The sequence below is a fragment of the Calidris pugnax genome, unplaced genomic scaffold, assembly GCF_001431845.1.
Source record: "Calidris pugnax isolate Ruff unplaced genomic scaffold, ASM143184v1 scaffold31, whole genome shotgun sequence".
In the NCBI taxonomy this organism is placed as follows: domain Eukaryota; kingdom Metazoa; phylum Chordata; class Aves; order Charadriiformes; family Scolopacidae; genus Calidris; species Calidris pugnax.
This window is the reverse complement of record NW_015090786.1, coordinates 9,550,775-9,577,109: the sequence shown is the minus strand read 5'-3', so window position 1 is coordinate 9,577,109 and position 26,335 is coordinate 9,550,775. Positions and strand designations below refer to the sequence as shown.

The window sequence follows — 26,335 nt, the reverse complement described above, 5'->3', positions numbered from 1 at the left end:
TTTTTGTCTTTTGTGTTTGTTTTCAAAGCTAACTCAATGAATATTCTGCACTTTTATGAAAAAATGACTTAACAGCAATATCTTTTATTCTACTGTAAATGAAACATAACATAATGATCGATGTTTATGACTATCAAAGCATTATTTAATGTATTAGGGTGTGATTTTCACAGTACTTTGTGTTTGAGATTATTTTGTTCTCTGACTGTTAGCTGTTTGTAATAGTTCCCTGAAAATGACTGCCAATAAATTATGTGTTGACAGAGGTGGCTTTAAGAGTGACTTTATGGTTTTATTGTTGTTTTAAAATAGATGATATTGTTGTAAAGGCAGTGAACTCCTCTTTCCCCCAAGGAAAGAATTGTTTACATTTCTATGCTCCAGAAATGAGTTTTAGTTGAAAAGTCATAACTTGGGGAGAAGTGAAAGAAGGGCAAAATGGAGAGGAGAAAATATTGGTTGTGTAAACAGAAGTCACTAAAAATATTTTTCCATTCCAATGCAAACTTTTTTTATATTTTGACTAAAAAAGGAAATTTGTGGAAAGCGCCTTCTAGAATTAAGTCAGTTAATTTGAACTAAATTTCTTTTTTTTGTATTGTCTTTTTCACTACTCTTAATGCTAACAATAAGGGAAATTACATTGGCATTTATAATCAACTAGTAATGAAATAACCTCCTTTTCTCGATAGGTAGATGAGGATGCCAAAAGCTGTCTGTAACAAACAGCATTCAGAGAGGCATTTATAAATTAGTTTCAAACTTTGCTCCAGCTCCTACACAGTATCACGTGTACTGGGTGTTATGGGGAGTTGCTGGAGAGAGACCGAGTGTCAGTGAGCAGAAGCGTGAGCCACGTTCACGTGTGGGGATAGCGTTGGTCAAGACTGAAGAATTTTGACTGAGCAACATGTCTCGTGGTAGTTGCTAAGGGATTGAAAATGAATGTTGGGAAAACTGTATCTGTGTAAGTGGTGGATAGCATCACTAAATACAAATATATAATGTTGTCATAACTTTAAAGTGATAGTTTTTCAGTCTTTTTTTGTTATCGTTAACTTACATTTGTCATGGTGCTGTTATTTTTTTAAGTACAAGTACATTAGGCTTTTCAGACCAAATATGTTCAACTGAGAAAGTGGAAGACTTTTTAAAAGGCAGTTTCTCTACTTATTCACTGTAAATGCTTACACGACTTTTGGACACACTTACTCCAAAGCATTAATCTTTTCAGTTGCAAAAATATTTTGATTTTGACATCAGTTACAGGTTCCATCTGGCTGTTCGTCAGAGGAATGTGCCCTCATTACAAATACCTTTTTGGACTTTTTTGTCAAGACTTAGAAAATATATCAGAGTTGAGTTTTCTGTTAATTAGGTATGATTTGGAGAAACTGTTCTGACAGTGGATTACTACATTGTCAATACCTTATTTAATTATCAAATGAGTTTGGATTCAAAAGTTCAAGATTTAGGCAATTTCTGAATTGCCTTTATCCCCTGCAGCGTTGCATGATATTGTAAACAGGCTTCTTATATAAAGATAAAGACATAAAAAAGTATGTCTGACTGTGTAGGCTTGATTCATACATTTATTTTTTTTCAAAGAGGGTTAATATAAAGTCTTCTGCTTTCCCTTGGTTTTGATATCTGAGCTGAAAATGCCTTTTCAAAGAATAAGCGATAATTTTGAAACACTTCACCTCAATTTTTTTCATGCATAACAAAATGCTTATAAAAGGAGATCCACTTTGTTTTCAAGTAATTCCTTCATTATTTGAAAAAAATTCTGCCTTCTCCGTGCTCTCTTTCCCTGCTCTTCTGGCCAAGAACACTTTCTCATTTTTAGTGAAGTTCTTCTCTTTTTTTCCTTATGTAGTGATTTTGGTTTTCCTTTGTTCTCCCTATTTGGTATTCACATGAAAGCGGATGGTCTGTCGTTCTCTGGGAGCAAATCCAGACGACCTAAAGGACCCAATTAAAATTAGTATTCCACGCTATGTCCTGTGTGGGCAGGGAAAGGATGAACACTATGAGTTTGAAATAAAGGTAAGTGCTTTTCAGTTGCTTCTCCTTAATGTTTGGGGTCTCTGTAGACACATTGCTTGCATTTGTACAACAGTAGCATCATAATAGTTTAAAACCAAGTAGTTTCTAGTTTGCTCTGTCTACCTGTCGGTGTTGAGTTAGCAAAGCTGGAAATAGCAATTTGAAATGCACCTGAGAATCTGCAGATTCCAGAAATGATCTTACTAACCCCAGTGAAATATGGAGGGGTTTCCACTAAATGCAGATTTTTGGTTCTGTCTCTTTCCATTGTCGAAGTGGCCTCAGTACTAAATAAGCCTCAGTGCTAAATAAGAGAGGCTGTGAGAAGGCACGCACAATACAGGACACTACAAAGACAGGTATTTTTCAAGAGGATCGATTGTACACAGGAGATTGGTGGTCAGACTCTTGGGGTGAGTGGTTCCAGATCCAATATTTGAGTAATTCAGTTGAAAGTGTTGCAGAGATGAGGGTTAAATGCATATTACTTACAGGAAAGCCCTGTATTGAGATGCGAGTGTCAGGTATAGAAAATTATTAGACTTGAAATATTTCCCTGTAGTAGTAAAAGCATAATTAAAGTATTTTGCACATAGCCACAACAAAGGCTCGATTCCTTTCATGCTCTCTTTGTTGTTTTGATTCTTCCTACCCTGCTTTTCCAAGGTCTCGCTTCTCCAAACTGGTATCTGCTTCTGCTCCGTTCCAGTGGCTTCCTTGGTTGATCTGTGCAGAAATGCTGGGAAAAAATGCATATTTATTATGTTTCCTCTGGTACAAAGCCAGTGTTTTTTCAAAGCAAGATGTGAAGTCTAATTGGAAATGTGTTCTCAGCGCCTGTGGACGTGTGGTATAAGTGATGCACGTAGCGTCAGAAACGGAGCTGACAGCCACCTTCACTGAACGCGCTGCCAGATGCTCCGGAGCTGGGGGAAGTTTGGAGTGACCTGCCCTCACAGCGCGCAGGACCATCGCTGAGCTCTGCTCACATTCTCTTTTACAAAAGCTTTAATTAAGATGGGCAATCTTAGCCCTGTTTGAGCTAATGAAATTTTCATCTGAAACATATTGCACAATTTGGGGATGAAATGCTTCCTTTTGCCTTTTGAACTTTTAATTTCCTGGGGCCAGCAAAAGCCCAGAGCCATAGAGATGCTGAGAGAAGAGTAAGCACATACAATTCTCCCCAGGGACTGTTATAGCCGCCAACTATTTTCAGCACACAGGATTTACTCAACTGGGTAATGGTTAGTGAAGGTAAATACAGTAAAAAAGTATTTTCTCTTCTTAGTACGTTGGTGGATTGTTTTTTTTCCAAGTATTCGCCCTTCATCTCTAAAACCCATGTAAGCAGCTGCAAGAGCATGAAGGGAAAGTTAAAGAGTATGTGCAGGAAGACTTGGACTTACCTGGAAGGAAATATAATAGAAGAAAAATGTTGGAAAGGGTTGGGATTTGTAATCATGGAAGAACTGGAGGATGTATCAAAGAGAGATACAAATGCATGTGAAACTAGGCTCCAGCAGTTCTGGTGCTTGTGTTTGGTTTCTGTGAGAAGCGAGGCTTGCAGCCTACCTTCAGGGATGCCATGGAGTGAGCAGATGCTCTGGCTAAGAGTGGGGTATATGGAACGCCTGTTCTCTTCTGTCCTACTTGCCAGTACCATATTTTCTCTCTCTCTGCCATTTCTAGGCTTCCTCTAAAACTGTTGGTTAAATTGCCACTTTGAAGTTCAAAGCAAAGAAGTGGATGACGTATGGGGTAGGGAATGGGCTATCACTGTAATAGTCATATTCCGTTGCTGTCAACACCCATAGAATACTAAATATTTTTATTGAAGCTCCTATGGAACTTGCTTTGGCAGTCTTTGGGCTGTTTCTTACAGTCAGACCCTTACACAAATCAATCAACTGTTTATACTTTTTCCTTTGCCTCCGGGTCTCTGTATGTCATAGTGGGCTGCTTTTGCTGTAGTCAGGATTTGGCTCCAAGCTACAATCCACAGGCCTTCCACAAGCTTTTCTATTTTAAACCTTTCCCTTGCAGAGCTCCCAGCTCTAATTTGACCTGTATTAATCTTCAACTGCTGTTACTTTTATTCTGTGGGAAATCAGAATATATGGTGTAGTGATTTCTTTTGCCTTAAAAATCAGGAAGGTAGAAAGACATGGCAGGGAGGAGAGAACATGTACCTGTTTATTTCATCCCTTCGTGATGGGTCAGGATACTTTATCAGTTGTTGAAATAATTCCTTATTTCAGCCTTACTTTACTTTGTTCAAGTTTATTTTCAGGTGGTCTCATACCAGAATATGGGCCAGTCTTAGGGAAGAGCTGGGGCATTATTAATGTAATTTCCTTTGTCGGCTCCCAAATAAGCTTTCTTCACCAAGGTTCCTTTTGCTCTTGGAAAAATGGGTCACTGACCTGTTTGCGTGTAATGGCACTTCGAAATCTGACAAAGGGACACGGGGTGATGGAGTGGAATTGTAAACCTCTGAATCCTAGATATCTCAGAAGTATTGTCTTCAGCAGATGTTTCTAGTCATTGTGTTTGTCATTAAATCCTGGCATATTGCTGTACAGAGGACCAAATACAACAAATTTCTATATGTAACAATGTTCTAGTTATATAAATTATTTTTGTGACATGCAGTAGTAAAGATTACGTTCTTTATACACCGAGAGAGAGAGAGCGAGTTCCACTTTTCTTGGCAGCATCACGTTCAGTTTGTAAGTCTTTCAATCCCAACATACCATCCAAAAATGGTGGGTGGTTGTTTTTCTTTTTTTTTTTTTGGGCAGGTTCAGCATCTTGTCCACCTAGACACATATAACGTTTGGGAATGGGCCAGCAAGATGGTCTGTCCACTCAGGTTTTTCCACTGTATACAGATCCTACTGTAAGATATTGAGTAAGTCTCATGAAGAACCTGTTGGAGAGAGTTCAAACTAGAAACAAACCCATACTTTTAATATTAGAGTTAAGATAGCTCTTCCTCCTTTTGCAGCAAGAGATGTCACGGAGCTGTTTGTGCTGGTCTGCTGTTCGGTATTCACTATGAATAGATACATTTTCAGAAAAGCTTCCATTTGAGTGACAGTTTTATATGTTGTCTTTAAAGACACGATGAAACGGTAGTAACTTAATCAGGTCTAAACATATTTACGTTAGAGCTGAATCAGAGCACCAACAAGCTATTCTTGTATTCTCCTCTTCCTTTCATCTTGTGGTACACGGAATATTCAGACAAGGCTGAGCTAGAAGCAGCGTGTGGGAAGAGATTTTGCTTGGCATCTCTTACAGACAGTACCTACGGAGGGCATTGGGAGCAGCGGGGAAGGGGGAACTCCAGCTGACATGAAGGCACGCAGGGTCCCCTGAGAGCAGGTGAGGGAAGAAAAGCCTGGAATCGAGCAAAGCCTGGAATCGAGCAAAGCCTGGAATCAAGCACAGCACTGCAGGGGACCCTCTGACAAGAGGGAAAGTTTGTAGATAAGGCTTCTTATGTTTATTCAGCTTTCCCTCGTTGTTCTGAGTTCTCGTATTTTATTTATCTTGTCTGATATTCCTTCAAAACTGACTTTCTTATGTTTCAAAGCCTTTCAGTCATCTTTGCCAAGTTCTCTACAGAAGATTCAGGCAGATGCACCCCAAAGCAGTGCTTTTCTCCAAGTCTCCTCACAGTTCTGTTCAGGCAAATGCTGGGGTGGGTCTGCTCAAAATGTCCTTGTTTCTAGTCAAAGTTTCTTTCTGAGCTCAGTGAGCTATTGCAGAATTGGAGTAAAGCAGAAGTGAGGCTCATTGATACATAGCTCTTGAAGAAAATGATGCATGCCCCATATCCACTCTAAATTAGACAAAAGAAAAAGTTCCATCTTCTCTCAACTTTGTCATAGTACCCTCAATAACGAATAAAAAAAGGTTCCAAGGAATTTTTAATCAAGTTTTAGCTTTTCAGATATGAAGAACAGTTTCAACAAGGTCTGTTTGGAGAAGTACTGATTATCACAATTACTGTAGAGAGTTTAACCAGCTCGGATAAGTAAGGGGGGCATGTTATTTTCTTTCAGATTGCTTCAGAATATGGTGGAATCTCTCCTTCGGTCTGCCCCCACCCCGGCCATGGTTTTACTTTTATTTCTATTGGGCAGAAGGGGAAAAAATTCTGTGTCATGCTTTATGGAGAAAGGTTGTTTTCTGTCAGTCATCGTGCAGAAGAAAAGTTACGGAGACAGGATTGTAGTATTTCCTTTCAAATTTACATGTTTAACATAGAAAATGGTGAACTTGAATTAAAAAAAAAAAGTCACAATTCTTGACACAAGTCTAGGATCACATAAGTGATCCTATAAGATAAGAGCATTTTGAAAAATCTATCTTACAGATTTACTCAACCATATATATTTCTTTTTTAATTAAGAAAATACTTTGACTACTGTATTAGCAAATTACACGTAAAAAGTAAAGGGCTTTTAAAATTTGCTTTACTTGCTACTCTTCAAAAGATTTATGTGTTTCAGTCCCCCACATACAGAGTTTATCTAGTCTGTCACACAGCTTTTTTTAAATGGGGGAAATAATCCCAGCCCAAACTGGTTGGATCAGCTGTGGAAGTAAAAGGCCCTGTTCTGGAAATGCTATTGCTGTGCCAGATGAGTTCTAATTCTGTTATTGATCCTAACAACATTATTGTTGAGCTTTGAGGACCAGTTAAGATTTTGTTTAGCTTGGAAATTCTTTTTCCAATAATACCTGCAGTAACAACAATACAATTTTGCAATGCATTACCTGCTGAGCCCATTACAAGGATTAGGAAAGTAAACAAAGAGGGTGACAGGGACCGAGTCAGGTCCAGCCAAGCCACCGGGGAACACTCTAGGGAAAGTCCTTCAGTTTCTCTGTTTTCCTTTGTGTCCATCTCTAACAAGCAGTTTATTAAACTCTGTAGAAGAAAACTAATAAATAATTGGCTGCAGACAATTTGATTTGGGTGAGTTTGGTACCGCCTTATCACCTAGAGAGCTGTGGGATGCACAGCTTGGTGGGCAAGCTGGCGTACGCGCTCCTCCCCAGGCTGCAGAGCTGGGAGAGTCCTGGATGCTTTGGGCTAGATTGCTCCCCTAAAGGCATGTTTCTGTGAAAAGCCCAGGAGGGCAAAAATGGTCACTTTTGAATAAAGATCACGTACAGATGAGATTATCACAGCAAAATTTCACAAGTCATAAATATTAAAAAGCAGAATTAAAGCAAAAAGAAAGCAGGAATGAGTGACATCTTTATTAGATGATTATCCATTGCGATCTAATGTTCACTTGAACATTGAAATCACAAAGCCTTTATATATACTACTTTAACATAAAGTAATTATTCAGAACAGAATGATTACTTGGTTAATCAAGATCTTGCATATTCCTGAATTGTTGCTTTTTTTTCAGTTAAGCCTGTCTCTTAAATGTTAAACCTTAAATCCATTCACTTGATTTGTAAAGTGTGAGACAGTCTTAACAATGTATTGAGGGAGGGCAACTGTGTGAATTTTTTAATAAGGAAATATAGTCCATGGGGCAGATGTCCTAATAGCAGTCAAGCTTATTGGTGACATGACTTTTATCAGAAATAATTAATATACTTTGTGGAGATGTGCTAGGAGAACATATGTTTTAATATTTGTGAAGAGGTTTGAGAAGGCCAATTTTGTTTACTTACATCTTTCAGTTAAAAATAAAGGTAAAAATAGGGGAAAAAAACAACAACAACAAAAAACCAAAAAGCCTGGTTCCTGATGTCGTAAGACATGCAATTACTTTTGGTTTTCAAACCACTTCCCCCAGTTCCCTGTTCTGGATACACCTGCAAAGACAGTGGGGATGGGGAATGGTGGGCCAGAGATGAATTTGTTATGAGGATGAGGGGGCAGTCGTGGTGCTTGGGTGCTGGTTTCTCTGGCTTTACTGCTCTGGGGTTTGTTTTTCCTTCCTACTCAGTTACCCTGCTCCATTGTGACTTTCTGTCACCTTGTAACTCTGATACACTCCATAGGGAGGGATCTGCTCGTTCATTTTAGGAGTCACAAATATCTTTCATTTCACCTAATTTCAGAGAGTGAAAAACTTCTCTTTCCCTGGAATTTTTGTTGGTTCCCCAGGTTCAGTCAGAATTTTGTGAATAACTGCTGGCAGGGTTGGCTTGCCCTCCCCCTTCGCTTCTGTTGCTGTGTGGTTTATTCACAGGAGTGATTCTGTTGATTTTAATGAAACTTCCTGTATAAATGGGATGTTCATCAACATAGTGATGACACAGGCACAGAATGCTTTAAAGGAATATCTTCTACTGAAAGCTGGCATATATAACTTCTTACCCTACAAACTGGAACCCCATTCTACGTGGTAATGAATTCTGTGTGTCCAAGAAGCACGTATTTATTATTTGTGTGTGTATCTGTGTATACGTCTGTGTGTATATGAAAATATATACATTTCTATGGATGTACAGAGAGGCTACATTACACTTGTGCTGGGTGCTATTCATTCGTTAATGGAGCACCCACTGATTGTAACGCTGTGAGCCGCAGAGCTGCACCAAGGAATGATTGGGGATATTTTAATGTGTTTACAGCCTTGTCAAACCACTCCAGAATAAGGAATAAATGCATTCAGATTTTTGCTATGCAATCAGCGTTCCTTAATAAATATGGTTCTGTCACTGCAATGAAAGAAAAATTAAGTAAACCTATAAAAGCTTATGAATTTAAGGGAACTGAGAATTGTCTGTTTTAGTCTGATAACCTTGTATTCTGCATCAGTTTTAGTGTGCGCGTTCTGTGGTTTTACTTCTGTTTCTTTTTTTATTTTTTTTTTGGTCTGATATAGATAACAGTCCTGGATGAGACGTGGACAGTGTTCAGACGGTACAGTCGGTTTCGGGAAATGCATAAAACTTTAAAACTGAAGTACCCAGAGGTAAGTTTTGATAAAACTTCTTTTGCAGAGAAGGGTGGAGGTAGAGACTTGAAACTAAGTTTTTGGGTGTTTCAGTTTGGTTTCTTTTTTGAAAGATGCTTACTCAAAACCAATATTTCTCTCACCTGTATGCTTCTAGTAAGATTGGCAAGCCCTTCAGCAGTTTAAAGCTCCAAGGCTGCTAGGTACAGGATGGATGTTGCAGTGAAACTGTGACTCCGTGTGTTGCCTGGAGGCATTAATTCCCTTTATTGCTGACTGGCAGCGTTCCCTGGAGGTTCCTCTTTTGTTCATTGCAAGGTACTTGCAGTCAGATCGTCTCATCCTGACAACTCCTCATTTAAAACAAGAGCGTTGTTCCACAGATACCTTTTTGTAATAGTGGCTTCCAGGTTTCTGCAAAATGGAAAATTGATCTTTCTGACCACCTCAGAGACTTTGGGCATTCAGGATATGAGGAGCTGTGCCTGACAGCTTTAGTTTTGTCAGAGTGAGCATTTGTAGAATTACAGTCCTTGGTTTCCACATCTTAACTTTTAATTATTAACATTTTGCTTCGTTTCTACTTGTTCCCTTGTATATTAGAAGAAAGAAATCATTCAAGCAATGGAAGTGATCCAGATCTGAGAGTTAGCACAAGAAGGCTGGGCCATATATTCATGGACAATATATTAAAAAATATTAATATATTTAAGAGAGAGATGCAGTAGTGTGCACATGCTTTCTTGGGCTTCACTGACGTATACTTTAAGTTAAAATCTAATTGAGGTGGTACGACCTCGAGTTTTAAAGAGTAAAATATGTAGATCTGTGTCTTGTGGAGATTCTGGGATTTAAGATCATTCCCGTTCCAAAACAGTATGAAAACCAGGAATTTGAAGCACCACATACCAACTATCTTAAGGAAAAGTTTAAAAAAGAAAAGAGAGAGAAGATCATCTTTTCTGATTGTCAAAAAAAAATTAAAGGTAAAAAAATGAGTTTTGAATGGAAAATCAAAATGTTCTCTTTCCACAAATGCTTTTAAAAAGTATTACTTGTGAATGAACATCAGTATCATATTTTGGATTCGAACAAATTGCAATTTCCTCTTGGATGCTAGAGTTATAGTCTGTCAATGGTAATATTCCAAATACATCTAACTTGAAAAAACAGCTAGATAGTCATCCAGTTGAAATAGGAAAGGGCCACCTGAATCCCTCTGCAGACCGATCTTTCCCATGTAGGAAAATGTGTTTGAGTAGACTTCTTCACGATCTGTTATTGGTCCTGTTAATACATCAAGGAACAATTGTTTGGCTTTTACAGTTATGTCATAGGGAGATCAACTTCTTTCTTGTATGTAGTCATCAGATTCAGGAGGAATCTGATGTTCTTAAAGCCACTATTAAAATGTCCTGTGTGCTGCAGCATGTTAACGTCACCTTTTTGAATCAAACATTTGTGATTCACTGTACAAATCCAGGCTTTTTTGGTGTTCCAGGAGGGAGTGGTGTTTTCTTGGGTTTTGTTTTTTTTGTTTGAAGAACCATGAGAATATATGAGTGGTATTAGTAGGTCAAAATAAAGTCCAGCATCCAGGAACATATAGTTGAGAAAAAATCCAAGCCTAGAGCAAAACTACGTAGTTTTCTTCATCTTACAGTCTTCCCAGCTGAAGTTATTGTTGTTGTAATTTATAGGTCATGATTAATATTTTTCCTGTGGATTTAATCTGTATTTTCCATTCTCTACACCGCATACTTCATAGGTATCTTACACATTGTAATTTATAGGTCATGATTAATATTTTTCCTGTGGATTTAATCTGTATTTTCCATTCTCTACACCGCATACTTCATAGGTATCTTACACAGCCAATTTTCTTTTGCTGCTTTTTTTTTTTCTTAGCTTCTTCCCCCTCTTTGCGGTCATGCTTGCAAGGTTAATATATTCTCTACTTTAATGTGCCAGTTTGTTTCTTACTGACACTTCTGTGTTGCTATATGTCTGTGTCTTAGGTGAACTTACTGAGATTCACATCTAGTACTTTAATGGAATTATTGGTTTAACTATGCAGATGATTAAATTTCTGATTTCCACATAGGAAATACATGATAGTATATTTCATTAAATTGTCTGTTACCTTATCAACAATTTTTTAAAGTCGGGGCAAATGCCAGGTCTTACAACTTTCCCTAAAATATTAAATTCTATGGAGAAGTATAGTAACATGTTTGGGCTTCTAATGTGCCGGAAAGAAATGTTTAGTCACGTTCCTGTAACGATATATCTATAGCTTTAGTAGTATCTTCTTCCAGCCTTTATCAAGTCTCCACTTCACAACAACCTTCAGTAAATTATCAGCTAGGTTCCAGTGTGCGTATCTTTGCCAAGTACAAAGCACACTAAAGTTCAGGAGAAGCGAGATAAGCGTTTGATCATGTCATCTCCTGCTTTTAGATAGGTACTGTCACTGGAGTGCCTGTTTTGGAAACCCCTGCAGTACCGGTGTCTTCTCTATTTCACATAGTACAGGCTGTGTTAAGTCTCCACTCCTGCTTTGAGACTTAGGGCACCGCAAGGAAATGGCAAGATTGTGGGCAGAAGAAACCTAGCTAATATGCAGTTGGTTTCTTCTGCTCATCAGCATTTCTACAAGCTGCTGTGTCCTTGTTTATCAGAGGGGAAGAGCACGTTGTGATGGATGAAGTACATAATATCGTGCGCTGTGTAAAAGATTTGGTGTTTGTTTTCTTTGAAGGAATTGCATTATCAATCTTACATATGTGAATGATTGATAGCGTCACATATTTTTACCTTTATTTAAAATAGCCTTAATTTATGGTAATTTTGGATTAGTTTTGCAACATGAGTAGGAGTTCAGTTTGTTTGGTAAATTGAAAATCATTTGTCTGCGTCTGCTCATCTGTCATTGACCTAATTTGGGATTCACCATGATTCTAAAACGCATTTTAATACCAAACTTTGCAAAGTTGCATGCTTAGTTACTGTATATTATTCCAAAGAAAGTTGATCTTTAAAAGCGATGTTATCAGAATCCATCAGAGTTGAATTTTATCTTGCGTAGTTCACCTTCCAACTCTAAATTAATATTTATAATGAACAGCGAAAATACTGTGGACGTGTTTAATGTATGAGTGTCCTGCTTTTAGAAGTGAACTTTACAGCTCATTAGTTGCTGAGCTCTGAGTTACTACATCAGTATTTTAATAATTTGCTGATCTTGCATTTTGTGTTGCTGCCACTGAATTCCCAAAGGAAAGTATAGGCAAACTGATTTATTAGGAAGGGTGTTTTTTTTTTTTTTTTAAAAAAAAGTATCTCTTTCAGAAGCAGAAACTATCTAAAGTCTTCCAGTCTTACAGTATGCCATATATTACATATACCTGCATATTTCTTCTAATGTAATTAAGTGGCTGCTGACAACTGGATATCTAATTGAAATGTGTCATATGCAAATTTTGAAAGACTGCAGGGGCTGCAGCAGGGTGAGACTGTGCCAGTGGCAGATAAGTAACAAGCATTTAACAGTGCCTGTTTTTTTAGGTCTGTATGATTGTCATTTGCCCAACGTCAGCTTTCTTACGCTGCTAGATTGTTAATGACTCTCTTATTATTTTTGGAATTCTAATTAAGACCGTACTTGGCTTTCAGTTGCAGTAGTCTCTGTAATGAATGTACTTTTTGTTCATTATTAGCGAGAAATAGGAGCAAAATGGGGTCTTTAATAGAGAACTTTCAGAGTAAGATTCTCCCTTTTTTTCCTTCATCTTTTCTGAGCATTCATTGTTTTGAAATACTACTGGAGTGCTGGTTTCTGCAGAGAAGCCTTCCCTTCCTGATCATCATCTTGGTGTGATGAGGGAAAACTCACTTTCCCATCTCTGTTAGTTCAGCAAGTCAGAGTGATGCACTGTTGTGATGGCCAGTGCTCCCTTCTGAACACTTCCTTGTCTCTTCCCTCTTTCAAGGGAGAGCAGGAGAAACAATTGTCTATTTGTCTTTACCTACTCAAATCCAAGGTTTATGAAGTCCATCCTTCATGTGGGAGTCCTTAATTGCCACTTGCATCCAAGTATCTAAATCAGGTTTTGTGGGGCTTTCACTATAGGCTCTGCTTATGGAGTTCCCTGTCAATCTTCATGATGTCTCTTTATATGTGCATAAAAATCTCTACATGTGTTAAGGGAAGCACATACTATTGAGGCATTTTTATTACTAATAGTGATTCTCAACTTAAAATATTAGGAAATCCATGGACAGCTGCCAAAAAGAACCTAAAAGGGATGCTTGCATTTATAGATTCATTCATGGAGATAAGGACATATGTCTGTAGGCAAGACTTCTGCAGGAGTGCTAAAGCTATTGACTTCTAGCTTATTCAACAGAATGCAATAAATGTGTATTTGTATTTGATCTACGGACATCTGTATAGAAATATATATTTGTATCTTTCATGGTCTCATAGAATCATAGAATAGTTTGGGTTGGAAAGGACCTTTAAAAGTCATCTAGTCCAACTCCTCTACATAAGCAAGGACATCTTCAACTAGATCAGATTGCTCAGAGCCCCGACCAACCTGACCTTGAATGTTTCCAGGGATTGGGGCATTGACCACCTGTCTGGGCAACCTGTGCCAGTGTTTCTCCTCCTTCATTGTAAAAAATTTCCTCCTTACTCTAAGTCCACCCTGTTTTAGTTTAAAGCCATTGCCTCTTGTCTTGTCACAACGGGCCCTGCTAAGTAGTCTGTCCTCATCTTTCCTTTAGGCCCCCTTTAAGTACTGAAAGGCCACAAAGTCTGCCCAGAGCCTTCTCCAGGCTGAACAATCCCAGCTCTCTCAGCCTGTCCTCAAAGGAGAGGTGCTCCAGCCCTCTGAGGATCTTCATGGCTCTCTTCTAGATGCACTCCAATGTGTCTTTCCTCCAGACTGAGGACTCCAGAGCTGGCCACAGTAGTCCAGGTGGGGTCTCACCAAAGCAGAGCAGAGGGGCAGAACCATTTCCTTCAACCTGCTGCCCAAGCTTTTTTTGATGCAGCCAAGATGGGGTTGGCTTTCTGGCTTTTCCAGCTTTTCATCCACCAGAAACCCCAAATCCTTTGGGCAGGGCTGCTCTCAGTCCCCAGCCTGTATTGATAGCAGTGGTTGCCCCGACCCAGATGCAGGACCCTGCACTTGGCCTTGTCAAACCTTAGGAGGTTCACATGGGCCCACTTCTCAAACCTGTCCAGGTCCCTCTGGATGGCATCCTGTCCCTCAGCTGTGTGCATCAGCCACACCACTCGGTTTGGTGGTGTTCATAAACATGCTGAAGGTGCACTTGATCCCACTGTCTGTGTCATTGATGAAGATACTAAACAGTCTAAACCACAAAAGGACCGTTTATAATTTTTAAAGATTTTCAGGTTGTAATTGAGCCAGCTTCCCCTTCCGCTGGTCTGGTTTTTATCATCTTGCATGATTCGATGGCTGCGTAATACCTATACCTGAACCAGCAGGAACGTCTATGGAAAGTTAAGCCTTCAAGCCATGGGATCTGCCTCTACCCCCATCTGCTATTCCCCCCAGGGGAACCAGTGTGCACGATATATTGCAGCAACACATCAATATCATGAATCTCAGAGACTGGGATTAGAGACTGTTGCTTGGATGACAGGGTTTTTCAGCTACATTAAGTACTGGCCAGTAAAGATTCTATTTTATAACCGTTAGGAAAAAATGCTGTCTGGTTTCCATTTTTTCTTATTTTTTTGTGTAGTGTTCTGGAGGAAAGGCTCTCATCAGTAGTGTCAATGAGAGTTTTATTCCTTCTTTTTATTTCTGCAGATAATATCCTCTGCTTATCAGAAATCTCTTTGATTGACAGAGTATCATTCTGTTTGAGTGAACTCGAGGCTCTTGTCAACTGGAGAAGTTAGCAGGCTGCTCTTTGCATGCTTATATGAATTGCATGAAATTCAGCAAGCGGAAAATCTTTATCAGTTTTTCAGAAATAGTATGTGGATGTTTTTGAAAATATATTCGCAACATTTGTTGCAAGCTTATTTTTAAAATATTTTAAAATATTTCAGATTTTTCAAAACTCAAAAGTAGTCCGCTCATTTTTTACTGGAAATATGTTGTATCTCAGAGAAGAGAGACAAGAAATATTTTGTATCTCAGTGAAGCCAGTTCCTGTTTCATCCATCCGTACTGCCCACAACCAACAAACCTATTATGTATATGTTTGCTATTAAAATAGAACAGCCACTGGTTTTTGTAATCCTTTCTTGAGTTCTTCTTATACTCTTTTCTAGTCCTACTTATTGATTAGGAGTAATTCAGGTCTCTAATGATGAATGAAGAGGCATGAGCTGTTCTTGTAACCGCCACTGACTGATCTCGCTGTCCTTTCCTTTTGCCTCCTTACTCCTCTCTTGGGTGGCTGCCAGGGGAGGATCTCTGTTTACTTTTCAAGTGATCCATGCATCTGGGGCTCTTGATAAGTAATAAGGGGAAGAAATCTTCAGCATGAAGAATGGTGAGGGGATGAGTTTCAGGTGAAGCCATTCATTTAGAGAGAGCATACATAGATTCTGGAAGAGATTCCAGGATCATTGATAGAGAAAAGCAATTTTTTACTAACTTTCACGACATGGTTGGTGGGGGTGTAAGGATTTTTATTCTTCCTCCCTGATAGTCTCAAAGATAATTAGACAATTCCTATGTATTTATGTAATTATTAAATTATTTTTTAAAGTCTCATCAGGGATGCGGAGTTCTCCCTCCTAAGGAAGAATAGAAGCAGAGAAATTAAACTGGGAACAGAACGCTTAAGGCAGCATTTCGGCTGGGTTCTTGGCTGTCTGACTGCTCCAGTTCTGGTTTGTAACTGTGCAGCTGTAGCATTTCATTAAATGTAAAATTTTTGTTAATCTCCTGGGATTACTTTGAAAGCGAAAAGGATGAGGAAGCAATAACTTTGAGGTTCTTGGCTTGCAGAGCTGTTGAGCCAGTTGCCATGTAACTAGTGAGCTCCTGGAGCTTAGGAGCTGCTTTGGCAGCAGAAGTCAAAAGCTTGTTGCATCAGAGCTGGCTGGCCTGAAGCTCTGCTGGTTTTACCATTGGATTTTCTCATTTACTGTCATCATTAACAGTATATTTAATTAATATAGAAGATTTAGGTAGTATGCTCACATTGGATGCAAAACTCTGGACGTTTGGAAACTTCTAGTGTTCAACTGTAAGCAGTGTAAAGCACTAAAGCTGTAATTAACTGTAACTAAAAACTTCTAAGATGATATTTAAAAGGAGTTTGTCCTGAAACCTGCAATGCTTAGTCCAAAGCCTTGATCCTGTGGTGACTGAAGTCCCAATCCATTCACCAGTTCAATGATTGTTGAGATTGATATTTAGAAAAAGGCATAAAGAATTTAATATGACAACCATAGGACAAACACTAAGAATGAATAAACAGTCTAAAAGCTTTTTTTTTGCTGGAAACTGTATTTTTGGGCACAGATTAAACTGAAAATTGTTTGCAACATTGATGTGCTTATAAATAGCAAATGCCATGATGTGTATTAAAATAATATCTCTGGCAGAATTATAAGGATATAGAAAGGCATTTAGAAAATAGTTTTTGAAATAGATATCCTAAACAAATGGTAAACCTTAATTTTATTTCCTAGCCTGGAACTTTGCTAGCCTTGGTAATGTATCTTTCCATAAATATTGAAAGAAAAATAAAGTAGTAATTTTTAGAATACATATCTGTGTGTAAACCTTGTAGTGCTATTATACAAGCATGTGATTATAGCCTTCACCTTTATTCAGTACAAATTACAGTAATTATGGTATAGATAATTTTACCATTCGTATTCTTGTCACTTATAACAGTCAGGAAGTACATACACAGGAAGCATATTTTGTCACATACACGTTTCCAACTCCCATTCCTAATTATATTATGTTCAGAGTGTTCTGAAAGCCTGCAGGTTTATATACATAGTACTTCCATATCAGCTTTAGTTTGCCACCAGCTACAGAAGTGATTTCAAAGGTAGATCCTTAAAAGCTTCACCTCGCCTTTCTTGCTGCAGCACAAGACTTTTGGCTGCTGGTATTTTTAAAAGAAATTTTAGGACTTTGCTCGGTAAATTCTGTCTACTAATGAACAGGAGAATTTATTCCCCTAAGTAAAGTGTGAAAAACATCACTGCTAATCATATCATGTAGTTCAGTGCAAGTTTGAGTACGGGGAAGTCTCTTTATTCCGTGTGGTCTCTCTGAATTCATAGCTGCTAACCAGGACTGGAGCATCTGAGACACAGCAAACCCCCTGGCATATTTGTTTCCAGCATAATAAGCAATTCCCAACCTATTTCTAGTGGGAAAAATGAATACAGTGTGTGAATTTTTTGTCGTTAAACTGGATCTGAATGCACAAGAGCCTTGTGAAAGCCTGGCTTTGGGATTAATTTGTGATTATTGTTGTTTTGTGTGCTAGATTTGTGCAACAAAGTTTTCTTGGCTTGGTACAGGCAATTCTGCAGAAATACAGTTTCTCTCTATCCATCCTCCTTCACCTTTCTCCCTCCTGTATTTTGGTCAATGATGAGACCTGTTTGGTTTTTTTGGTCTGTCCTGAGCAGCTAATGAAACCTGTGAGTTTCCAAATGGTTCCGTGGGAAAACACCATCAGCTTTTAGGTCTTCTGAGAAATGCAGCGCAAGACAAGATTAACCTGCAGGCAGACGTCAAAGGCCAGGCTTCATTGATTGTGCTGTGCAAAAGTCTTATACATTAGTAATTTAAAAATTGCAAAAACATTTTGAGAGAGCCAAGTCCTTCATCTCATAATTCACGAACCATTTGACAGAGTAATTGCTTTGATTATTTATCAGATTTTCAAGGCTCTGCTCACTTGTCTAGAATTTGCATCATATCAAAATATTTGCGTTATCAGTAAAATGGTTTTAGATGGGTAACAGCTATCTGTGAGAGAGGAATGCCTGTGAGAAGAACCTTTCCTGGACAAAATAACTTGAAGTTCAGGTCCTCAGTGAGTTTCAGGCATTCCTTGGCTGCTCCTGACTGTCTGTAGGCTTGGAGAACGCCTTGAGCTGCTGCAGCTCTGTGGCTCTGTTTTCTTCCTGCTTAGTGAAAGGCAGAGGGCAGGATTGGAGTTTCTGTTGTTTCTTCTTTTTTTTAATGATTGCCTTGCTTTGGAGGGCTGTAAGACTTGTTCTCCATTAATCATTAGCTGTTATTGACAGCCTCACTGTCTTTGAAGGGTTTTGCAAAGAGCAGCTTGTTCTCAGTGTGTTGGTCGGGGATATGCTGCTAGATTAAGTAGAGTTTTCAAATAGAATCCTTTGGTTTCAGTTGATTTAGGATATGATGACCCAGCTGTAACTCTAGTTTTTGTGAAAATACCCAGGTTAATTTTGAACAAGTAGCATAGATAATAGCAAAAACTGTCTGGTTCCAACTGTGCTGCCTGTTGCATTTTCATTTAGACAGTATTACTGACACAACTACAGATGTGAAGCCATGTGATAGACTTTATTAACTGCCTAATCTGGAGGATTATACCAAGCTTCTCTTGAGCATCACGTGGCAGGTTTTGAGCAGGATATCACAGGGTGTCTTCTCTTTGGAACCACTGAGAGAATGGACAAGGATATACAGGTTGCAGAATTTGCAGTGCAGTAAGAATATTTAGCTGTTTATTTTGGCATTGTTATGTTGAGCATATTAGTGACATTATCTAACCAGGATTAAGATACAGATGACTCAACTGATGGAGGCCCCATTCAGCTAAGACTGATGCAGTCTGCAAGAAAGAAAAGCTTCTAAAAAAACAGTTTTACCCCTCTGTATTTGACAACTGTTGTTACACATTTTAATACACTTATATGGTTTATAGTTTATCTAGCTGCCCTTGAAGACTCAAAGATGATATGTATTTTATGCTGAGGTGTTGACCTTGGCATTCACATTTTTGGGGTGTAAAGATCCAGGGTCCATCCAAGAGAGGCCAATTACTAGTGGAACACTGAGAGCCACTAATTGGAACTGCAGTGTTCTGTTGTAGCTATCACCCTTTTTAATATGTTAGGTTGGTTAAATGGTGAATTTGCTTTAAAAAAAACCCACACAAATAAACAAAAAACCCCACTAAAACCAACCTTATGGGTAGCATTGTTACAATCTACAAGAGACTTCTTTTATTTAAGGGTCTTTTATAAATATTAGTTTGTCAGGTTACTGCTAATGAGCATTCAGAGTCGCTATATTGAAAATAACAGTGTTTCTTAATTAAAAATGAGTTGAGTTTAGAAGAAAGGAAGAAAAAATTCTCAGACCTGTGCAGCTGATAGTATAGTTTCTAAATTAGTTTCTAAAAACCTTTGGGTTTGTATTCACAATGAGATCTTGCTGTAAGGCTCTCGGGATATTTTCTTGACTGCTGTAATGTAAATACATTTTTTTAAAAAATAAATCTGGAAGTGTCTTTTACCATCTGTCTCTGCAACACAGAACATACAGAAGGCTCCATCTTACAAGAGAGAATTGTCTATCCCACTACAGAGCCCAAAGCAAGAAAGCCCAAGCAGTAAAATTTATTAGATAACCCTGCATGACAAAAATCAATAAAATACAATCTCTTGTGGCTTAATATGAAAATAAACATAAAGAAGCAGTGGCTCTCAGAAAAAATATTGAGCTGCAGGTATAGAATTGAAAATGTCAAGAGGAGAAGACTGAAAGTGGATGATGTTGTCCAGTTTTCTGTAATATTTTAGAACCAAAGGCAGAAATAACAGTGCAGAGGGCAAGCTGTCTGACCACGTCTGAAAAACAAAATTAGTTACACTGGTGTTGATGTGAGTGCAAGTGAGATGAAAATGCACACTTTTCATGGGTGCCAAACTTCAGGACCACTGTTAAAACATTCGGTTAATTCATGGTTATTTATACATGGTTATGATGCTTTGAATGATAAAAAGAATCAAAGCTACAGTTCTCTTTGGCCATTTTTTCTGTATTGAGTCTATTCTTTTCTATCATACTTAGTTGTAGGTACTGCTGGGTATTAATGATACTTTAATGGTTTGTGTTGTGCAGTGCTGTTGGCAATGCGGGCGCTCTGAGGCTGTTTGAGTGTACTCTCTGTATTTTCTATTAAATACTTTGAACTTCTTTCAAATTGCATCTTAACACTGCATGTTCTAGTCTTGTTATGTCTTTTTTGGAAAAAAAATACAGCAAAGCTTCCGCTTTGTTTTAAATTACTCACTGTACAGTCAAGTCTAACTCAAATTTTGTTTTTATTTGTAGGTCAGGGAATAAATAAGAATGGCCTTACTTTTAAGTTCAGTTCAATTTTTGAATAGTACCAGCATTGTTACAGTAATTGCAAACTACTGTATTGCAGGGTTTTATTAACATATGTAGAGTAGCATAATTTCCATTCTGATTGTACCTGAAAACTCTTTAAGTGCTGTAACTCATTGTAAGGACACTGTAAAAAAAAAATTATATATATATATATTTATAAAAATCATGTGGTCTTTCAGCTCTCCCCTGCTTTCCTGGGTTACTAAAACTTTTTCGGGTGGAGCTGTATCACTCATACATAGACTCAGTGATGCAGTGCTTGTTGAGGACAGAAATATTATAGCCTTCTAGGAAGCATCTGACAGTCAGTGATTGTGCTGTTACCAACATGTAATCCAATTTCCAATATTTTCAACAGTTAAATACATCCCTGTTTTCTCCTCTACCCTGAATAATGATGTTGACCTCGATACCATAGCATTTTAATTGACTGTCTCTTTGAGGTTTCCATGTATAGGTGGTATATACAAGGGTCTTGCTTTCTAAGCATTTGTCTTCAAGTGCTTGATCAAGAAATTTTATTATACTTGGAAACAAGTATCTGTTCTTACCCACCACCATGATTCTAGGGTCTCAACAGCAGTACTAAATAGGGTGTTGCTTGTGAAACTCATAGTGACAGTGATCTTTCTGGTCCCCATAGTTGCTTTTTCTGTCCTCTAGATTCAAAATCCTTTGCCAAGCAAGGTCCTAAAAATGTATCTTTTCTTTATTACATTTAATTAGTTATCTTCTTTTTAAGCTTTACCTAGTGACAATAGTGATAGTGGGAAGACAATCCTGAATTTGTGTGAGGCTTACAGCTATTTTTCAATCCTGTCATAAAGCTGCTAGTTCTCTAATGTCTGTAAGAGTAGACCTAAGTGAAAAGTTAGGTATAACCTATGAGACTATCGATCACTGCTGGAGCGGGGACCAAGTAGTTCCTTTCAAGCTTCCCATTTGCATACTTGCATGCGTTTTCTCTGGTTTTATTGTTTTTAAACGATGCAGAAGGCTAGCTAAGTTCTTCTTGTAATCAGACCAGTTTATTGTGAGAGTTGCCGCACTCTGTCTATAAGAAACCAGACTCAGAGACACCCTGTGTCTGTCTTTGCAGGTGTATTTCTCTGTGACAGCTGTTCTTTAAGACCCTGAGATCTGCCATTAATTTTGAGTAGTCAGAAAGGCATCCATCTAGTCAGCGGTAGAAATTATTGCTGCTCTTTGATGAGTTTTCATTATTAGCATTTCTCCAAGGCAAGGGTGACTGAAATTTATGGCATCAGTTGGCCACGCGAGACAGGGATGTTTCATAAATGCTGCCAGATGTCACCGAGATGAGCTTGTAGGCAACAAGCAAATCTTTTTTGGAAGAGCTGTTAAAACTGCTGTGGTGAGTTTTCCTCTCTGAACCTATTTCTGTTGCTTAAGTCAAACAGTATTGTGACTTCTTGGTGTGCAGTCAAAGTGCCCTGATAACCGACGTGGCATCGACAGGAATGGGGTGCAGAGTGGGGCGAGGATGGTGTCTGCTGTGTGGCCCCCACATTGTACTACTGCAGGGATGCTTCCTTAACCTTGCTAGAAATCCCAGCGGGAAGATAAAGAATCAAATCCCAAATAATTTTTTAAAGGAAAATAAACACTACAGAGAGCACCAGAAAATTCCTTTTTTGCCTTCTTTTTGAGAAGTAGGGTTTGAGCCGTGCATTTATGAAGACTGATTAATGAGTTGAGCTTTGAAGACATGACCTTGCAAACCCAGCAGTTGTTGCCATTTCTTTAAAGGAAAGCACCATGACCTGAGACTGCATGAGAAAAAATAATGTTTAGTTTGCAAAATCATGAGCTAAAAGCTTAGAGAATATGTGTTAAATTTATCCATAGGCGCTCCTGGTCAGCGCATACCCTTGTCTTACCAGTACTGCACAGCAGACCATAGTCTGTTTTTCCCCCAGAGGCTTCTGTCTCGGGGCAAGAGATAGATGAACAAGGGAGGAAAATCAAGGTTGCAAGGGCATGATACGTTACAATTTTTTCATCCTTATTTTCCGAATACATCTACATATCCTTTTTTTTTTTTTTTTTTTTTTTTTTTTTTTTTTTTTTTTTTTGGACTGGTTTACATGTTGAGATAATTCTATCCTTTGGGTTGGTATATGCTGTTTCTTCATTATCTTATTCTACCTTTCTAGAGCCTGTATAGAGAACTTAATATGTTTTCTTTGCCATTTGGGCCAATTTTTGTCCTTCTGTCCTTAGTTGACAATTCTGAGCTATGTAGGTAGCACTTTATATTTGGAAAGATGCCCTGGCTGTATTTGTTTCTGGTTTTCATAAGAGAGATTAAAATCCCAAAGCTGCATAATTTTATAGAACTGTGAAAGGTTTGCATGAACTTTGATATGTCCTAATGCTCATTTTTATAGTTATTCTGTATTTAAATGCTATTGTACTGCTTATAATGAACAAAGCAATGAAGTAATTTGTCAAATATTATACTGACCAACGTTTATGGCTCTATTTCAGTATCTTATTATTCTGCCTAGCCTAGAAATTGCTTTAAGGAAAAGAAAAACACCTCTGTAATGCAAGGTAACTTCTTTGGCTGCAGTTAATTTGATTTTCTCAATAGCAGGAGGCAGATTAAATGGAGTTAAAGTAACGCAATAAACTGTGGCCTCCACGTCTCACCACAGCTCCAAAAATGCATATTGAGTCTAGGTCAGCCTGCTTGTTTATAGGAGAAACTTGGATGTGAGAGCTCTCAAACCTTTTTGATAATTACAGATGATTGTTTGTTAAGCAGGTGGGCATGATTCAAAGACAGCGAGGCACAACTAGTGAAATGCAAACAAGAAATCTTTGGTGTCCAATCCTACTTGGTAGTTTTGCATCTTCAGAGGGAGGTTTTGGGGAGGTTCACAGGAGGTGAATTTCTTTTTTGTGTTCTTATCCCTCTTCAGTGACAGGTGAAGTTGAGATGTTCTTTGGAGAAAGAGTTATGCCTGTCTGAGGAATGTAACTGGCAAACGTGCCAGGAAGATCTTAAAAGCTCAAAGAACTAGAGAGAGCAGAGCTGTGAGAATTTGTGCATCCTGAGAAGATGCTTATGGTGAATCCAGAGTTGGTCTGTGGAGGTTGGTTGCAGCATCCAGACTTTGAGGACAGTAGCAACAGAATTGCATATGTTTATGAGAGGAGATGTAAGTCCTTGTGCTTTTTGACACATCTTAGTGCCAGTATTGCAGAAGAATGGTGGGGGTGCTCCAGAGAGACAAGTAGGAAAAAGGCAAGGAATTGTAGCCAGTCCTACAGCGGGTAAGCTTCAGACTTGCTTGCCCAGTGGGGCAAGGGTTTCTAACACCCTCTGGCCTCCATGGGATGTGTTCTGGAGGGATAAAGTAGCCTTGGCTCACTGGGCTGTCCCCGCTGGGGGTCAGGCACAAAGCAACATGCAAACCAGGAGTCGCTCCTGCTGACCAGAAATGCAAAGGTTAAACCGGTTCAGTGGGTAGGTAAACCCTGGGCATAGAGCAAAAAGGATGGAGAGCAGGAGGAACAGAGTGTTCCCACATACATGGGGCAAAACAGCTTCCCCTTTGAGAAAAGGCTGTGCTGTAAAGGGATGGGAAAGCAGGCTGTGGCATAAATTGTATTCAGGAGAGACCAGAAAAAAAAAAACCCAACCCCAAAACTTCAGTACATTGCTCTGCAATATGGTCTCTCTTGTATTTGTCAGAAGGGAGATATTTGCTGACTGATTTATTTAGCATTTTTCAGAGTAGACTTCCTCAAGGAAGGAGCGAGATGCTCATTCTTCTGTGTGTGTTTGAGTGAGATCTGGGTGCTGCAGCCTGTAGCAGCAAGGAGAGATGACCACAGAAAACTGGAAGCCTCCAGGTCTGTTGGATTTGCTGAGAGATAGCAGGGATGAGCCTGGAGCCACTCCTCAGGTCTCAGAAACACTGCAAAGACCTGGGGAGCAGAGGGGCTGGAGCAGAATCCGCTTCCTTCAAAGCCAGTGAAGGACTGAGTGTGTTAGGCTGGTATCAGGGACCTTCTGCAGGGGCTCCTCTGCAGGGACCCTCTGCATAGGAGGAGGGTTGCATATAATCTTTCTCCAGTTCTGTTTCTTGGTCACTTGAATTTTCTTTGTTTTGGGAGGTTAATTATCCTTATTTGTTTGTTATAATAAATTGTGGCTTTTGTTGCTGTTTAAAAGCTGTTTGGTCTTCTCCAGGGAGTTCACTACATTAGAAGGTTGACATGGGTCCACCTCAGAGCTTTGGCTGATCCTTAGTTGCTCAGCTATCCTGCCTCTGAGAATTCTCTGAGAAGGTTCCTTCCAACCTGAACCATTCTATGAGTATCAAACCCCTCTCTCCTTCTGGCAGATAGTAGGGAGGATGATGTGGGAGCAGAAAATGTGATATGGCAAATGGACAGTGGAATAAGAAAAAGAATTAGGTAGGTTATGGGGCAGGAGGGAGCACAGCAATAAAGTAGAGACCAGCTGGGAAGTGGGGAAGAACATACTGGAAGAGATGGAACAAGAAGTAAGGAGTAAATATTAGAAATGGAAGAGAAAAAGTAGGTGACAAACTGAATATCCAGAAAATAATGCCCTAGATATTCCCTCTCATTGATTAGTTGATAATGGAAAATACTGTCTTTAATCTTCCTGTCTTCTGAGGGCATCTCTTACCTATAGCATACGTATCAGGGAAGCACTGTAGGCTTTACATGATGGAGGACTACGTTATTATCTTTTTTTAAAGGAGATTAAGTTTAGAGTTTTATTCACTCATATTTGGGAAAACATAATTTGAACTTCAGGTAGTTTGAGCTATATCACCTGAAAATACAACTGAGGTGGATTTAAGTTATTTGGTTGGTTTCTTTTTTAGTGTATGTGATCAAATGATCTATCTTTGATTTCTATTTGATCATATTTTTTTTTTGGCAGAATTTATAAAGTAGCCTCTAATCTGTTCATTAGGTGTTAACTTTTTCCCTTTGCCTAAGGCTCTCTTATGAAATTGTGTAGAATAGTGGTTTATTTCAGAAAAAAAATACTAGTAAAAATATAGAAGTTAAGCTTTTTTTTAACCTTATTGCGAAATCCCTAAATATTTAGTGCAACTTCCTAGTTTAGAATACAGCTTTTGTCCAATTTCTTTAGAGTCTGGGAGTCTTAGTACATCTTGAGAAGTTGAGGCTTAAGTTACTTTGTTTAAACTTCAAAAACTAAAAGTAGGACATTTTTTTCTTTCATTGCTCACTGCAGAATCAACTCAGGTGCAGCCACACCAGCTGCAAAACCGTGCCACATTCTTCTCTTTGATTTTTCTCATCTGTGACAGATTTCTGGTACAAAGGATCAAAAGTCAGACATGCCCTTTGAAAAATGAGAAAATTCAGAGTTGTAAAAGTAACATGAGAGTTAAAGAAGACCGACTTTTTAATTTAATAGTTAGCATTTCCTTAATTTTCTTTTTTCCCCCTTTTCTCCCCATTTAAATATATCAAAACATTGAAGTACAAAGAGAATTTGGGATGAAAGATTAAAGATGACTCAGCCTACGTCAATGTCTGCCCTGTTTTTCTTCTTAAAAAAAAAAATAACCAAAAAACTTTTACCATATTGTAGGCACTAGAACATAGATTTTACCCACCAGAAATAATGAGATGTTTCAATCCTGTAGATTTTTGCTCGATGTCAGGAAAATGGCACTTTTTTTAATGTTTAGGGAGCATAACACTTCGAACAATTTCATGCCTCAGAAGTGACAAGCCTACATGACTGTATTATGTGGTATTTTACTTCGGTCCACTATATATTGAAATATCATTCGCAAAATACTGTACAAGACTTTTCATTAACATGCTACGTTCCACTGTACCATAAAACCCCTGAACTGAATTAAATCCAGCAAAAGTCAATTAGTG

The 26,335-nt window shown here is 38.5% G+C and overlaps 1 protein-coding gene across 3 annotated transcripts in view; it reads left to right on the top strand.

The window, feature by feature from the left end:
- Window positions 1–26,335, top strand: part of KIF16B (kinesin family member 16B) — a 140,139-nt gene that overhangs the window by 91,807 nt on the left and 21,997 nt on the right. For 2 of the 3 annotated variants that reach the window (XM_014966428.1, XM_014966427.1), the window contains 2 exons: window positions 1,927–2,049; window positions 8,922–9,011. In XM_014966428.1, the coding sequence (XP_014821914.1) occupies window positions 1,927–2,049; window positions 8,922–9,011 (213 nt within the window). Of the gene's footprint in view, window positions 1–1,879; window positions 2,050–8,921; window positions 9,012–26,335 lie in introns of those variants that run through there. The other variant, XM_014966429.1, reaches the window with a different exon arrangement.